The 17216-nt window shown below is 34.9% G+C and overlaps 2 protein-coding genes across 7 annotated transcripts; both read left to right on the top strand.

Moving 5' to 3' along the window:
- The first annotated feature begins 1042 nt into the window (after positions 1 to 1042).
- Positions 1043 to 2238, top strand: LOC132173568 (putative glucan endo-1,3-beta-glucosidase BG4). Its single transcript, XM_059585088.2, has 2 exons — positions 1043 to 1821; positions 1959 to 2238. The coding sequence occupies exons 1-2, from the start codon at positions 1043 to 1045 to the stop codon at positions 2236 to 2238; spliced, it is 1059 nt and encodes a 352-aa protein (XP_059441071.2).
- Positions 2239 to 3838: 1600 nt separating this feature from the next.
- Positions 3839 to 17001, top strand: CYL1 (alpha-N-acetylglucosaminidase family / NAGLU family). Of its 6 annotated transcripts, none has more exons than XR_015911416.1 (19): positions 3839 to 4163; positions 4859 to 4932; positions 5934 to 6145; positions 6412 to 6533; positions 7442 to 7527; positions 7598 to 7692; positions 7902 to 7983; positions 8242 to 8348; positions 9452 to 9482; positions 10396 to 10513; positions 11503 to 11553; positions 11798 to 11907; positions 12074 to 12176; positions 12517 to 12615; positions 13454 to 13564; positions 14353 to 14516; positions 15599 to 15832; positions 16276 to 16354; positions 16458 to 16548. XR_015911416.1 is itself a non-coding variant. In XM_059593221.2 (19 exons), the coding sequence occupies exons 1-19, from the start codon at positions 3951 to 3953 to the stop codon at positions 16754 to 16756; spliced, it is 2394 nt and encodes a 797-aa protein (XP_059449204.2). In that variant the 5' UTR covers positions 3839 to 3950; the 3' UTR covers positions 16757 to 17001. The 6 variants fall into 6 exon arrangements, 5 of the variants coding, with proteins under 5 accessions (XP_059449204.2, XP_088369310.1, XP_088369311.1 ...); XM_059593221.2 differs by having other exon boundaries at positions 15599 to 15836; positions 16458 to 17001; XM_059593227.2 differs by having other exon boundaries at positions 4040 to 4163; positions 4840 to 4932; positions 15599 to 15836; positions 16458 to 17001.
- The last annotated feature ends 215 nt before the right edge of the window (positions 17002 to 17216 follow it).

The following is a 17216-nucleotide window of genomic DNA, read 5'->3' as shown; positions in this document are numbered from 1 at the left end:
TGCATGGTTTTTCTTTTCAGTTTCAAATCTGAGCCGGGTTGGGAGTGTGTTTTTAAAAGAAATAATCTACATTTTTAAACAAAATCGTAATTTTAGAGTGTTTGGAATTGTAATTTTAAAAACGCAAATTTTAAAATCGTAAAAAAATTCTGTGTGATTTTAATATATTATACGAAACGCCTGTGCGATTTTAAAAAGTGGCAATTTCAAAAACCCAAATTTTAAAATCGTAGTTATTAAAATTGCACTTCCAAACGAGCTCTAAGTAGAGACTTTTTGGGCATGATTACCAAACTTATTTGCTTTCCATTTTCTGCGTGTACTAATTATAAACAATTAAGTTTCCGGCATTCTTAGATTTGAAACTTATAAAGGCGCCTAGCTAACCCGCTTCCCTTCATTCCACATAAGATCTCACGTGCGAATTACCACCCGCACTCAACATCTCTAACTATTTGAAAAAGAGGCATACTATATATCATTCTTAACAAAAATAGCATCATGTGGCAATGCCAAAGCAAAATACAAAAAATCCTTTGGCAATAACAATTCAAACACCACTAAATTAATTATTAAAATAATATGAAATGGTGTCATTATCTGATCAAGAAACTCCGAATTTGAAATACCCAACATGTACAGATTCGAAATACTCGACATAAATCAAAGGTGATGAATGCATGGCGGCTTTCAATGGGGTAGGGTGAGTTGTAGATAAACTCACCCAAGTCCGAGGATTGGCAAAAGTCTATTTATGACATATATGGATCGAGAAACAAACGCGTAATCTTAACTACTACTGTCTTGCATACCTCCAAATTTAGATAGTTTACTGTTAATTATAGATATGAAGCAATTTAGCATCAAATATATATATATATATATATATATATATATATATATATATATAGAGAGAGAGAGAGAGAGAGAGAGAGATAAAATTCTGAAGCTAGCTAGCTAGCTAGATCTTAATTAATTTTCTCATTATATATATATATATATATATATATATATATATATATATATATAAGAGCTAGGAATAATGGCGATGAATGTGTTTTGGAAGGTGATGATGATTGTGTGTGGCATTGTGGCGATTCATGAGCATATAATTGGCACACGAACGGCGGTAGCAGACTTTTACTCTGTAGGCGTCGTGTACGGAAGGACAGGAAATGACATTCCCGACGAAAACTCGGTAGTTGAACTCTGCCACAAATATTGCTTAAAGAAGGTAAGGATTTTGGAAGGCAATCCAAGACTCATGAATGCGCTAATCGATCAGAACATTGCAGTAACCATTGACATTAAGAATTTCAGATTACCTTACATGGCAAACAACAACGGCCGAGACGCTTATGATTGGATTCAGAACAACGTCATGCCCTTCATCGGTAAGGTTCAAATCGAACAAATTGTTGTTGGCAACGAGGCCATTCCCGGCATCTTTAGCCGGCACGTTGCTCCGGCAATAGAAAATATTAAGAATGAACTCCTTCAACAGGATCTAAATATACTGCTCACTACTGCGGTGTCCACGTCGGTTTTGAGTGCTACTTTTCCGCCTTCCAACGCTGCGTTTAAGGATGACACAAGACAACATATGATAGACGTCATCAAAGCTATGGAAGCTTTATACCACAAACCAGTGCTTATGGTGAATGTGTTTCCATATGATTACTATGCAGCGGGTCTTATACGCCAGGATTTCGCAACATTTACTGCAGACGAACCTATTTATCGGGACGGCAGCAATGGTTATTGGAACATGCTTGACGCCTTATTGGACGCTTTCAATCATGCAGTGTCCAAAGAGGGTTTATTTATGTATGGTTATATATATATATATCAATATTTAATTATTTTCTGTTTTAATTAAAATATTTTTCATCATCGGAGATCTCGTATTAGAATATAAATTAAATAATTATTTTTATTCATCTCAGCAGGAATCTTACTGGGCGGTTGAGCTTGGTGGTGGGTGGGAGCGGTTGGCCATCTGACGGCAACGGCAATTTCACCACACCAGCACTTGCGGCAACATACAATCAAAATTTTATGAAACGTCTGGCTAGGGTACAGGGGACGCCTGCTCGATTAGGATATCCCGTTAAGGGGTTTGTATATGCCCTGTTCAATGAAAACATGAGGATACCAGGTCCACCCCGACATTTTGGTCTTTTCAATACCAATAAAACACCAGCTTATCTTTTTCATGCTCCTGGATGTAAGGTCTAGGACTTCGGTGCATGATAGAAGCAGGGAGAGTAAAAAGGCTATTAATAATATAAATGTATTTATTTACCCATCTCTGTTGTTAGAAATAGAAATTGCACGGCAGAATTATAAAAGGAGAAATGTTATTTAATATATTGTGTTATACGACTGTCATACAACTAAAATGACGTGACTGTAAAAATTTTCCTTTTACAAGTTCTTGTTGAGCTATGCATGCAGTAGCAACTCAACCAAAATACTGTATTGACCGCCATTCCAACCTTGGGCATTAAGGAAAAATAGCTTAATTATCACTTCTATAATATATATATATATATATATATATATATATATATTTTAAAAAAAAAATGGGGAGAAGATTTACATGTATTAATTACATGTTATCCAAAAAAAAGTCTCGTACAGTTTTTTTAGTGAATTTTCATTTGCTAAAGTTTGGTACTTTTTACATGACGGAGGAGGTTAAAAAGCCAGTTAAATGGCTTTTGAATCAGAAGATGCTTTCACCACTCGTCTTATTGATTGGGATAGTAACCATATCAAAATTTTTTTGTTGCCATTATACTTTTTGTTTGGTTTATTATTAGGGAGCTTATCCCTATTGTTTTTAGTTTCCTTGTAACATTTTGTTCATTTTTAATTGATTAGAAAAGAATAAGAAGAGTTTGAGCACCAAGGCTTAGAGAGAGAGAGAAATTTTAAAAGAAAAAAAAAAAACCAAAAAACAAAATATGTTCTTTTAAAATCAATTATTGGCAAGGCATATAGATATGTGTTTTAAAAGAAAAATTAGTATTGGTAAAATAGGTTTGCGGATCGACTCGTTTACAACCCGTGGTGACCTGCGACTCATTTAAGGTACATCCAAACACGATCCATTTAGTTAATGGGTCGGCTCCACCAGACACGACACAACACCGCAATATTTACGGGTCACCCGACATAACCCGTGGACCCCTTTTTTTAGACCCGTTTTATGAAAAACAGGCCAACTCTTTTGAAAATGACATATAGGTGAATTAAGTTTTATCATTTCTTTTATCAACTTTATATAAGGATGATTTTTGATCATTTTAAATTTAAACATCAAATTGATATTTTTAAATATTATTGATCAAATATGTTAAATAACTTACTATCTCAAAATCTTAAATTGAAAAAAAAAATGGTATATATAATCATTTAATTAGCATTTAAACACTTTAATTCACGTGTAGACTCACATCCTTTTTCAAAAAATGAAACATAACACCTAAAATATTCATTTAAAATGATATGTGAGGTAGGGAAGATAACGCTTAATTCAAGATATTTATTATAATAAAAACAAATTAACTATTTAGTTAATATTTTAACACTTTTTTCATGAGATCAATATATATTAAATTTAATTAAAATAAGAATAAATTGTAGAGCTAAAATTTTGATAAGAAATGATATATTTAAAGAAACTTATTATATAGTTTATCATCAAATAACACTACTTTAATCTTAGATGTTAGTTTTTATTTATTCTTAATCTTAGATGTTAATTACGCCGTACTTTCATTTCATGTCAATTATTTCAACGGGATTATACACCAAGTCAGCATCATGAGCATCCACCTCGTACCCAAAGAACCAGTGCTTCTACCGTTCAACGTGGACTTACAACAAAACTGAGCACGTTGTTCAATATACTCTTATCCTCTGAAGAACCAACGACATCAACCATGTCTAATTTCAACTCCAAGTTTCTGATTTTGATTCTCACAGCCACACTTTTACCAATAGCTTTATCAGAACCAGAAGCCATAAATGATTTGCTCAAACGTTTGGATTCAAAGCGGCCATCTTCTTCAGTTCAAGAAGCTGCAGCAAAAGCTGTTCTGAAGAGATTGCTTCCTGGATATGTTTCCAGTTTCAAGTTCAAGATCGTCTCCAATGTACTGTGATTTATTTATTTATTAATTTTTTTATTGTGTTGAATTTTGGGTTTAACCCGTTTTGCTGTTTAATCACTGGTTTATTTAAACTGGGTGCTCTTCAATTATTGCATTTTTGTATGCTTTCATGCTCTGGCTGAGGAAAGATGGGAAAAGAACGGAATTTGAAATGTGAATGATGTTTCATGTTGTTTTTGGTTCCCAAAGATGAGAATTTTGGCGAAATAGTTATGTTATCATGCTCTTGGTTACTTATTTTTCAATCAGACTCTCATGTAAGGTTTGATTGTTGCTTTTCTTCATCTGGGTCTCTGGGTTTTCCTTTTAATGCTCTGGTTGTCTTAGATGATGTATTGTTGGTCAAAGCTGTCTCCTTCAGTCCCCCCTTTTCTTTTTCATAACCTAAAGGAAATGGTATAACAAATTTGGGCTTAAAAATTTGTCATTAAGTCCAATTGGCCAGTTTGGAGGATTTTATCTCACTCTTTTACCATTAGCTGTCAATTTTTGTTAGAAGCGCCAGTGTGACTAGCTGTCCTTTACACTGCTTTACGTTCTCATGCATGACTGTCTATGAGTTCTCGGTCGGCAAAGTATCATCATACCTTTATTTGTTGCTTCTATTCACGAGGACTCTATTCATATTTTTGATTCATCTTAATTATTTTGCTGACAGTTTCAATTTCAAATACCAGGATGTTTGTGGTGGAAAAAGTTGCTTTTTGATAAGCAACTACAGCCCCCTAAGCAAGAGTGGGCCTGAGATAGTGTACGTTGGATTTCATTCTTGCTAAAGATTATAGTTGCATGGTTTTTCTTTTCAGTTTCAAATCTAAGTACAGACTTTTTGGGCATGATTACCTAATTAATTTGCTTTCTATTTCTTGCTTGTTTTCTATTAAGGATCTTATGCATCCATATCTGGAAAGTTTCGTCTTAAAGAATGTTATGGCTTATTTCTGTCTGCTTCATCTCAAATTCAACTGTTGAACTTGGACTTGTTAACATTGCAACACAAACTATTTCCATTTCTACATGGATGATTAGAATTTATGTTGGACTTTTTCTATTAAGTAAAATTCATTATAGAGAAGAAGAAGTGTGTTCCTCTAGTACACAAGTTGTATACTGGACACACCTAAACATTAAGGCCTAAGATTACTTAAATCCAGAAAATCCAATAAGGAAGAAAAATAAGCAGTTGGGAGACCTCCACCCTCTCACAAGAGCAATCACAAAGATAATAGCTTCAATAGTTGGATTTTACTTGGACTTTAGAATCATTGTAGACTCCTTGAGGAATTGATTTGGTTGGCTCGTTGTGCTGATTACATGATATGAAGCTAAAAACATATTGCCAAAACATATTGTCAAGGTATTCCTAGTGTGACCTTTATTTTTCACCATCATTTTCCAGGTGGTTGTCATTTTCTGTATTGGTCCTATTCATGATGATGGATTTCTACACACTATAGTGGAGCCCTTGAGTTATAATGGAACACCAAAATATGTTCATTCAGTTGTCTGATTTGAAGTCAAAATTATAGGCTTTTTCTTTTACTGTTTTGTGCGTGGGAACATGTTGCAATTTGAAACAGTTGCCAGATAATATACAACACAGATTTTCTTGTAAAATTTTCCTTTTAAAGGGTAGGTATCTGAAAGGCTCCGGTCTTTCATTGCCCCCCCCGCCCCCCGCGGCAAACAAGAAAAAGAAAAAGAGAAACCAAAAGTTTGTTGTGATTTTAAAACTTTACGTTTCTCTTTCAGGATTAAAGGAAGCACAGCAGTAGAAATTGCATCTGGCCTCTATTGGTACTTAAAGTATTGGTGTGGTGCTCATGTCTCGTGGGACAAGACTGGTGGCATTCAGATAGATTCCATCCCCAAGCCTGGATCACTGCCTCTTGTAAAAGCTGAGGGGGTGATGATTCAGCGGCCAGTCCCATGGAACTATTATCAAAATGTTGTTACATCTAGTTGTGAGTACTGCAATCTTTGTTTCCCTTTGCACTTCTACCAATTTTTTTTAACTAAATGTTTCAATGCTGCAGCTCTAAGACTGAGAGGAGAAAGAACCATAACGTAGATGAAATATTAATAGATATTCAAAAAATATAACATTTTTGCACTTCAGAAAGATGAGATGAAGTGCACAATTTTATCAAAGTTGAGACGAAATTTTTTTGGCCCTGGCTAATGTTTTCTGTCGAAAATAGCTTAGGTAATTTCTCATTTATCTTTGCAGATTCCTATGTTTGGTGGGATTGGGAAAGATGGGAGAAAGAGATAGATTGGATGGCTCTTCATGGGATTAACCTGCCTTTAGCATTTACAGGCCAAGAAGCCATTTGGCAGAAAGTTTTCATGGTGACCAATTACATACATCATTATATGTCTCAATGTGTTCACCAATATGTTTTGTGCCACATCATAAGTCTCTCATGTGCTGTAACTTGTAGAGAAAGCTTATATATGTGGTGCAGCTTGATTATTAAGAGTATAAGTTATTCATTTATGATGTAATGTAAAAAGTGGCTAGTATACACCGCGGTTATCCTACACTAGTGATTAGAGCTCAACAACCAATGAAAACATTACCAACATCAATGGTTTTAAATTGTACCTATTTAACTTTATCTACTGGAAAATTGTGCATGTTGCATCTGTAGGACGAAAGTTCTTTGAATGAACCCTTAGAAGCATTTTGCTAAGAAGGCTGCCAAAAAAATTGAGTAAAAGTCTGTTTATCCAAAATAAGATCTTTGTTATGAAACTATGAGTTGGATATTCCTGCATATAGCGTGCACAGAGATTTGTTTCTGAAAGAAAGCTATACTCAACTATATAGCTTTGATAAATATGATCCTTTGCTTTTATGATGTTGATAATCATTACTCATGTTCTATTTCTAATATTATGAGAAATGTTATGTGAATAAGCTTTGAGTATGTCATCGAACGGAGAATCAATTGCATATTTTGTTATGATTTTTATGTTTTGAATACAACCCTTTATCTTTCTTATTTTATGTTATGAATACAACCCTTTATCTTTCTTATTATATAAGCACCTTAGCCTTGTAGATCTGGTCTTGTCTTCTCTTCGTGCTTTCAATATATAAAGCTTGTGTCTCTATCTGTAAATGACGGATTAGTGAGTTTAGACCACTGTTAAATATCACGAGTTGCTATACTGATTGGAATATATTGGTTCCAGATATATTTTTCAACTTGAACTTCTGATTTGTATCATTTGACTAGTATTTTTGGACATAGGATTTTAATATTAGCAAGGAAGATTTGAATGATTTCTTTGGTGGACCTGCTTTCCTTGCTTGGGCTCGCATGGGAAATTTACATGGGTAGGTAAAAGTGATATTGGGAAATTTACATGCTTTTAGATTGTAGAACCTAACATTTATTCAATAACAGATGGGGTGGGCCTTTATCTCAAAATTGGTTGGATCAACAATTAGCTCTACAGAAACTGATACTATCCCGGATGCTAGAACTAGGCATGACTCCAGGTATTGTTAAGTTTCATATGTGTCCCATGTCAACTTATGCTTTTCGAAAGAATCCAGTGAAATATGTTTTACATCTCTCTTCAGAATATGTATAGGATAAAAGTTTTCTTTAAGTGACTATTTTCCTTCTTACTTATCAAAAAAAAAAAAACTATTTTCCTTCTTAATTGAGGATGTGTCTGATCACATGTAATGCCTCTTTTTTTCAGTGCTGCCATCATTCTCTGGGAACGTTCCAGCAGCTTTGAAGAAGATTTTTCCTTCAGCAAACATAACTAGACTAGGGAGCTGGTAGTTTATGTTTCTTGTTCTTTGATATGAGAAGTCATACTATCATGCCATAATATATGGACTCCAGATAGCATACCTTTGTTTGAATTGTAGTGGTCTATGAATTCCTATTATCTGAATTACTTCATATAGATAATATAAATTAGATAAATGATATGTGGGCTTTCTTGTTTTCCAGCCGATTTGGAGTTTTATCTTATGATGTGTGAAAAATTCATATTATTCCGTATTTTGAGGTTTTCCATTTCTTGTCATTAGGAACTCTGTTGATGATAATCTTCGTTGGTGCTGTACTTACCTTCTCAACCCCTCTGATCCTTTATTTGTTGAAATTGGGGAGGCTTTCGTTAGACGACAAGTCAAAGGTGCATCTTTTGTCTGTTGATTGTTTACTTGGAATAGCTCTATTCTTCCCAATGTAGTGTTAACACAATTTTCCACCTTTTTCTATATAATGTTCTGTACTTTATTACCTTAGCTCCTGTGTTTGCAAATGTTTCCCTCTGTGTGTGTGTATTTGTCTGCAAATGTTTCCTCGTGTGCGTGTGTGTGTGTGAATCTTGTTTGTTATCTTAACTCCTTTGTCTGCAAATGTTTCCCTCTGTGTGTGTGCACCTCTACTTTGTACCAACATTTTCCTTTCAAAAGTAAATGCTTTATGAATAAAGTGCATTTTTTGTCCAGCAAATTAGGTGTGTACGCACCTGTACTTTGTACCAACATTTTCCTTTCAAGACTAAATGCTTTATGATTAAAGTGCATATTTTGTCCAGAAAATTAGGTGTATGTAATCATGTCGTTGATATAGAATAACACGTGTTTGTGCACAGATGCTATGCATGCACAAGCTACATGTGTGCAGTGTGCCTGTGTGAGTCTGCATGTGTCTGAGTGTGTAACTTATTAGCCCTAATTAGAATTTTATGGAACCTCTATGACTTTCAAATTCAGTCCCATTTCTAGTCACCAAGATTTCTAGCCTTCTTGGTGATTTAGTGGACAATCAGCAGATGATGAGCTAATGCACTTTTCACTGCCAAAAAGCGCAGAAACGAATTTGCAGAGATTTCCAAACCTTGGCATTTTCCATAACATCTTAGTGGTTATGGAGACCTGGGGATAGGACCAAAGTATTATGGGCATAATGATTATCTGTAGAAACCTGCAAGTGGGCTCCAGTTTCAGATTCATTGATACCAAGAATACTTATCCACCTATGAGTAAATGAATATAACGCTGGTTTGAAATTTGTTTTAGTTGCCTAAGTTTGATGGTGGAGCAAGTTTTTTCTCTTTTCCCATCCAGACTCCATATGTTTTATTGTTTGACCAATGACATAAATTTTTTTGTCTCAGTTGTATATGCTCTTTGAAGATGTCTTGTATGGATTATGTACAATGTCTGTGTTTTTCCTTTTTGATTTTGTCACTAATTTTTTTGGTTCACGTTTTGTATGCATTGATTACAGAATATGGGGATGTGACCGACATCTACAGCTGGTAATTGTTCTCAATTGCATTTTAATTGAATATTACTTGACATTTCGGGCATATAATATAACGTGGTTTCTATAAGTTGCTTAACCTTTTTGCATCAAGTTTCCTTGTCTCCATTTTCTTTTCTTTTCTTTTCTTTTTTTTTTTTTTCTATTTTAAGAAGAAATTTCATTGATTTTTTTCTTAAATTTTTATTTTTGGTAATATCTGATGTGTCTTTAGCATTCTTACTTGCTATTGAACTTTGTCAGAAGTGCAAACCTACAATCCGTAAACAGATGTTGTGACCAATCCTAGGAACATAAAGACATTGTGTGATAAGTAGGCTTTTTCAAGTCAGAGAATTTCAATGCAGCATTATGCCCCCTAATAAATGATAGCCAGTGATACCTGGACAAAGAGTCATTCCGATGGTCATCATTTCATCTGCAAGCATTTGTGTTATTCTATGGTTCTTCTAAATGGGCACAGCTAAATTTTCAATTGAGAAGAGATAAACCAACTATACTGGCTAAATATGCTTACCCTTTTTTTTTTCTCCCTATTTTGCCCAACAAATCAATACCTAGGTATATTAAAAAACATTATTTTCGAGCGCTTATGCTTTTAATGAGACTTGAACAATTTAAATTCATTTCGAAATTTTATTTGACTTTATGTTCCTCCAAAGTTATGGTGCATTGGATTTAGATCTTTTTCGCTGTGGGCCTCTTATCTAGATCATTATCTTGTTATTGTTTGTAGGCTATGGTTATGCATCCTTTTTCTTCCTTATGCTTCATTGACCTGTTGAGATATAGCTGTTTTTTCCCATTTATTTTTTTTTGTGTGTGTGTGGGGGGGGGGGAGTCATCTGCTAGCATAGTTTACTTGCAAATGTGGGTCGTTGACATATGTGTTACCATGTTTGATGCAGTGATACATTCAATGAAAATACCCCACCTACAAATGATACAACTTATATCTCATCGCTTGGAGCTTCTGTCTACAAAGCCATGTCCAAAGGTGACAAGGATGCTGTGTGGTTAATGCAAGTAAGCTCCTCAAGTTACTATCCCCACCACCGCACAAAAAAGGAAAAAAAAAGGTCTTATTAGAATTTTTTGTTAGAATAAGTTGGGATTATTTATGTGACAATTCAAATAGTTGGTGTCATATTCAGTCATTTACTTGGTTAATATTCAAAACCTTTGAAGGACATTCATATTTCCATTTATGTAACAAGTTTAGACTGCCTAGTGATTGTGATGGCTACATTATTTTCCTATCATGTTGTCTGCATTGGTTACTTCATTAAATATTTGTCCTAGTTGGAGAGGTTAGTTTGGTAGTCAACGTAATTTAGAAGCATGAAGGATGGCTTTTCATTGCGTGATGGAGAGAACGCAATTTCCGAAACTTTGAAGATTGTGAGAGGACGGTTGTAGAGTTAAAAGATATAATGTTTAAGTTGTTTTATAGGTGGATGGTTGCTATCAACTGTGCTCGCTTTTCTAACTTCCTATAATTTTGGATTTGTGTTCTTCTTCTCCCTTAGTGGGTGTTTCTCTTGTTTCTCTTGTATACTCCATGTGTACTTGGGTTGCATCTATTTGCGCTTTTATTAAGATTGATTTAGTTATCAAAACATTATTTGTCCTATTGAAGTGTTAAGAGAGAATTGGGCTTGTACCTCTATTTCTCTAATGGTGTTGAAGCGGATCCCAAGAGGATTTGTGCTATTCTTGATTGGCGAATCCCCAACCAATTTCACCAGTTCCCAACTCTTCTACAAAACCCTAACCCTCATTTCCTAAACCCACGAATCTCCCCTTGACATTGGTCATCAATAAGCAGATTAAGTTTTTGATGTACAGTTTTATTCTTCGTTTTTCAGGTGTCACTGGATAGCCAAGACTTGATTGTCATTAATTTTCCTACTCATAATCTAGTTTGCAAACTGTTGGTTTTGCATGATTATTATGCCTGTTCACATTCTATCATACATTAAGTATTTCGAGTTGACAGTTCTAAATATGTGCAGGGTTGGCTCTTCTACTCAGACTCTGCTTTCTGGAAGCCACTTCAAATGGAGGTATATGCATGTATATAAGATGAATTAAATTCCCTTCATTTTCTGAGATATATTTGTTGCTCAAGCTTCTTTGATTTCTACTTCACGCTTGTGATCGCCAATCAAGATGATATTTGTGGTATAACTCATTTTCTTGATCAGTCTGTTTGCAGTACACTAATTGTTAAGGATTTTGCTGCAATGCATATGATAGTTTTTTTTTTTTTTTAGTTTTCAAAATTAACCTTCAACTTGGTATCTGCAGGCACTTTTACATTCCGTTCCATTTGGGAAAATGATAGTTCTTGATCTATTTGCTGAGGCCAAACCAATATGGAAAAATTCTTCTCAATTTTATGGTACTCCTTATGTCTGGTAAGTAGCTCTTTATCTTAACGGTGTTATTTAAATGTCATAGTAGATGTTTACTCTTTAAGACATCTCTATGATAACTAGCTCATTACTGTCCTTTTTTTCTGTAGTGAGATTCCAATTTTACAGGAAATATGTATACTACTTTATCAACTTTAATATGCATCAGGTGTATGCTGCATAACTTTGGTGGAAATATTGAAATGTATGGCATCTTGGACGCGATCTCTTCAGGTCCAGTTGATGCCCGCACCAGTGAAAATTCAACCATGGTATGTCAAATGTCTTGTTTGTATGCATTCTATTATTGTAAAAGTCAGAATGATATGTCAATCATTTTATAACTTGTATGCCTAAACTGCAAGACATGTTTTGTTACTCTGGACTTTCTAACATTATGGTAGATTTGAATGAGCAATTCAATTGCTAGTTTATATTGCATGCACCAGATTATCTGACTGATAATGTTTACTATCTTCTAGATTCCTCTGCATTTACATCAACCTAAAAGAACTTTGGATGTGAAAATTAAGAACATTCGTACTTTTATCTTCTGTCACTGCAGTTCGTGATTTTACTAGAGCAGGCTGACTCTGTAGCTTATTGTAATAGGTCGGTGTTGGCATGTGCATGGAAGGAATAGAGCACAATCCAGTTGTTTATGAGTTGATGTCTGAAATGGCATTTCGCAGCGAAAAACTTCAAGTTCTGGTAATTATCAATTTATAACTGCTATTCAGTATCATTTTTCTGGTCAGAACTATTCACTACTTGGAAGTATGGAAGGGTGCAGAAGCTCTTTAAAGACGTGTGTGCTTGTACTAAAAAAGTTTCTGCATTCTTCCATCCCCGTTCTCTCTTTTAACCGCATGTTCTTTCTGTCTGTTACTCTAATGTTATTTCCATTGTTCTTACTTTGAAATAATCTAACTCTCCAGGTTATATCAGTTTTGATAATAATTGTGTGGTGGTATTGGATAATGTTGGTCCTGGTTGGATCATCGTCAATTCCAAAAGCTTAAGCCATTAGGAAGTGAGCCAACAATGTGCATCATACATGCCACACACTAACACCCTCCTGCACTTGCAGGTTCATTTAATAAACCTCAACTGTTTGTTGTCCTTGTACATGCAGTCAAAACAAATAATCATAAATTGGGAGACTAAAAGTTGTATACAAGACCAGTGAATGTCCAATACCAAGTTGCTTCCATTAATCTCACAGCTTCCTTTTTAGGAAGTAAGCTGGAATTTTTTATCAAGCATACCACCTTGTAACAGTTATAGAACAAGGATTTGTTACTTTTCTTTTCTACGTCCTATATGATCTGTCTTGACAATTTCTCTATCTATGTAAGGCACTCTCTGCCTCTCTCCCCTTATCTACCTGCTTGATAGCATTTTTTATTTTTAATACACACAGACACACGTGGGCATAAGAACCCGCATTCTATATTTGAGATGAGATCAAAAATACTTCTATGATGGTTGTTGATGATAACTGACATTTTTGCTGTATGGTTTGGATATAACTTTATCACTATTGTAGGAGTGGTTGAAGTCCTATTCCCGCAGACGCTATGGTAAAGCAATTCATCAAGTTGAGGCAGCTTGGGAAATTCTTTATCACACAGTTTACAATTGTACAGACGGAATAGCAGTATGTGTTTTATTCAATCTATTGACTACAATATCTTAATGCCATTTTATTTCCATTAAAAATAATTTGGAAAAAGAACCAACTAGAAAGGAAAACAATATTACTGTTCATAGAGAGTGGTTTTCTTCAGTCTTTTGATGTTTGACACGATTTATTTGTGTTTCTTGTTTGATGTAATTAAATTGTAATTTTTTTCTGGGCAAGAAAATGATAACATTAAGTAAGAGAAACAAAATATAATATGGGGAGGAATCCCAAACAAAATTAACCGATTATCATGGTTAATTGGTGTTGTCTATGCAAGCTCAATAGAGAATCTGTCGATCATCTTCTTCTCTATTGTGAGGTCACTTGTACATTATGGAACGCTATCTTTAGTCGCTTTGGTCTTTCCTGGGTTATGCCTCAGTGTGAAGGATTTGTTCGCATGTTGGTGGTTGAGGGGTAACTCTCGGAGTGTGGTCGTTTGGAAGATGGTGCCCCTATGCATCATGTGGTGTCTTTGGAGGGAAAGAAATGATAGGAGCTTTGAGAATCTAGAGAGGACCTTAGAGGAGCTCAAGTCCTTCTTCTTCTTTTTTCCCTATTTTCTTGAACAGCTGTTTATTTAGCTCCCTTAATTATTAGCGTTTCTGATTTCCTTGTTCTCTTTTCTCTTTCTTTCTAGGCGTTCTCTTGTATAAATTACATTCGCGATATAAGATGGGTGTTTATAACTGTTTGGCTCTTGTGGTTCGGGGAATATCTTGTTTAAATACTTAGTTATATGACATTTTAACTCATTGCAGGATCATAACATCGATTTCATAGTCAAATTTCCTGATTGGGATCCGTCAAATACAAGCTCTGCTTTGCCTCAGGCACATTTATGGTATTCCACTCGGAAGGTGATCAATGCTTTTCAACTCTTCCTTGAAGCTGGAAATAATCTGGCTGGAAGCCTTACATATAGGTAAAATGAAAAAGCTAATATATATACATTACAATAATTTTCTTCATTTTCCTCAGCATGATGACTATGATGCTGCATACAGCGAACTTTTTTCTTTTCTTTTTCTTTCAAAGTTTGATAACATGCCATATTTGGGATCTGTTTCAGTTAGATTGGCTCTTTATTTATTATGCTACATGCTTATAGTAAATGAAATGCTAGGTGACCATGCAAACTTCATTGCACAACTTGTGAAAGAGCTACCCCCCCACTAAATAAAAAATAAAATAAAATTGAAGAGCGAAGAAATTAGCCAAATAAATGAGCTATGATGCAAAATTATTGCTTAAATCTGAAATTCTAAGCCACTAACAAGTGCTTTGCACATTTGAGCCGGTATATGCACCTTGATAGTATCAGTAACCTTGACAAAATTGCTCAGTATTTCTCAATCTTAGGCATAGAACCACAGAAAATGGATTCTCTCATTTAGGGCATAGCCAAAGTTATTTATGGTAGTCTATATCTATACAATTACAAACCTAAGCAGCCTCCAAAAATCCATAAACAAACATGAGTCCGACAGAAAATAAATCTATTACACAAAACTAAGCAGCCTAATCTAGAATCCTGTAAATATATAATTGATCATCCATCCTTCTTAAGCTATTTTTTTATAGCCCCCATTGAGCTTGAGTGTTTTGTGCTAAATTCCGGTGCCACTTGATTATGCCATTCTAATACATTTCGTGGTTTAATTACATGGATCTTACTGCATTTGGAGTTGCTATTAAGTCTCCCCTATTTCTCTTTGTTCTTCTAAAAATACTTATCATCTTCTAAATCATTTGAAATTCAACTGGTTTAGAAAATAAAATTCCACTGCCATTTAAGAATCAGTATCATATTTTAGCATTGTACAAACAATGACTGTTAAATATTAATGATTGTTGGTATGCATAATATAGGAACTGTGGTAGGATTCTTCAAGTTTACTCTGATGACTCACAGGCCAACTCTTGATCTGCAAAGAGAAATGGAGCATAAGAAAGAGATAAAACAAAGCATGGAATCCTTTCTAATTATCCATGTCATTTTGACAGGTATGACTTGGTGGACTTGACACGGCAAGTACTGTCCAAGCTAGCAAACCAAGTATATTTGGATGCTATGACAGCTTTTCGACAGAAGGATGTAAAAGCTTTAAATCTTCACAGCCAAAAATTTATTCAGCTCATAAAGGATATTGATGTACTTCTTGCTTCTGATGACAATTTTTTACTTGGAACCTGGCTCAAAAGTGCAAACAAGCTAGCAAAGAATTCTCAGGAGTTAAGGCAGGTGAGCAAAGATAGTTTCCTCATTGGCATATGACTTAGTTTGAGCATATGAGAATTCAGTTGGGAGTGACATGACTCAACTTTTCAATACTTCAAACATAGTAACCTCGGCAAGCCCTATTCCAAGTATTGTGGTCAGCTACAGATTTTCCTTTTACGATATCCGTTTCCACATATTTGGTTAAGTTAAATGCTATCTTATGTTTCTTGCATGCACACTATATTTTCCTTGTCCGGAAAGGCCCGTCAACTAACCTAGTGACAGCACATTAAGAATCTTGGCCAATTTCAGGCACGTGAGAGTCTCTCTTTGGGTGGATTTGTTTGACTAATAGTGAACTGGACGGGTCTCATCTATAGTAATATTAGCATATTTAGAACACTAACGCATATATAAGATGATAATTGATTGATGGGATGTACTTAATGTTCTCCTTCAGTACGAGTGGAATGCAAGAACTCAAGTAACAATGTGGTTTGATAATACAAAAACTCAACAGAGCAGCCTTCATGATTATGGTAATCTTTGTCTTGCATCATATATTACTACTTTTATCCTTCCGATTTTACTTCTTGAAGCTTATCACTTTTGTAACATGACATTTTGGTTGGCTCTAACCAGCAAACAAGTTCTGGAGTGGGCTACTTGAAGGCTACTATCTACCACGGGCTTCAAGCTATTTTCAATATTTATTGAAAAGCTTGCAAGAAAATGAAAGCTTCAAGTTGAAGGAATGGCGAAGAGAATGGATTTCGTTTTCGAACCAATGGCAAGCAGGTATTGAGCTTTACCCGTTGAAGGCCAAAGGAGATGCACTCACTATTTCTAAAGCCTTGTATGAGAAATATTTTGGCAAGAGGAAACAGAATAAGTGTGATTTTCAAATAGGTGGCAAACGGGTACTACTTGTTTGCACTTAGCATTTCTAAAGCCTTGTATGAAAATTGTGTCAATTATGTATGTGGGTAATTCTTTATGAATTCAATGAGGAAGAAAGTATGATGTTAAGTAATGATACTTGTTCCAGATTTTCTTTTCTCTGTAATGATGTTACTCTGAGCCCTTCAAAAATTTGGGCTTTACCGATAAACTTCCATTGTCATTCAATTTGTTACTTGAATGTAATGGACATTGTTCAAAGTTGCAAGGACTAGTATTGCATGGATGTCAAAATTTTTGTCTAGGCAAACCTGGTTGATGTGCAATTATTACTGCTATTGGTCAGTTAAGGTAGGCTAGAGCAGGAAAGTGGGTTTGAGGGACAGAGTGTTGCCTTCCATTGTACAGCCCATGAGTCTATTACACCTTTAATCAACAAAAAACTACAAAAGGAAAAGGGACTTACCAAAATGGGCCATGTTTTAGACTCTTTTTTTTTTT

This window comes from Corylus avellana, chromosome 2, assembly GCF_965113065.1.
Source record: "Corylus avellana chromosome 2, dhCorAvel1.hap1.2, whole genome shotgun sequence".
NCBI lineage: Eukaryota > Viridiplantae > Streptophyta > Magnoliopsida > Fagales > Betulaceae > Corylus > Corylus avellana.
Note: the sequence above shows the minus strand (reverse complement) of the source record. Positions and strands in the feature narration are given on the sequence as shown.

Coding starts and splice junctions, on each gene's coding strand:
- LOC132173568 (XM_059585088.2), top strand. CDS start 1,043: ATGGCGATGAATGTGTTTTGGAAGGTGATGATGATTGTGTGTGGCATT. Junction 1,822..1,958: donor GCAGTGTCCAAAGAGGGTTT/ATTTATGTATGG, acceptor CAGGAATCTTAC/TGGGCGGTTGAGCTTGGTGG.
- CYL1 (XM_059593221.2), top strand. CDS start 3,951: ATGTCTAATTTCAACTCCAAGTTTCTGATTTTGATTCTCACAGCCACA. Junction 10,514..11,502: donor ATGCTGTGTGGTTAATGCAA/GTAAGCTCCTCA, acceptor AAATATGTGCAG/GGTTGGCTCTTCTACTCAGA. Junction 11,908..12,073: donor TATGGTACTCCTTATGTCTG/GTAAGTAGCTCT, acceptor AATATGCATCAG/GTGTATGCTGCATAACTTTG.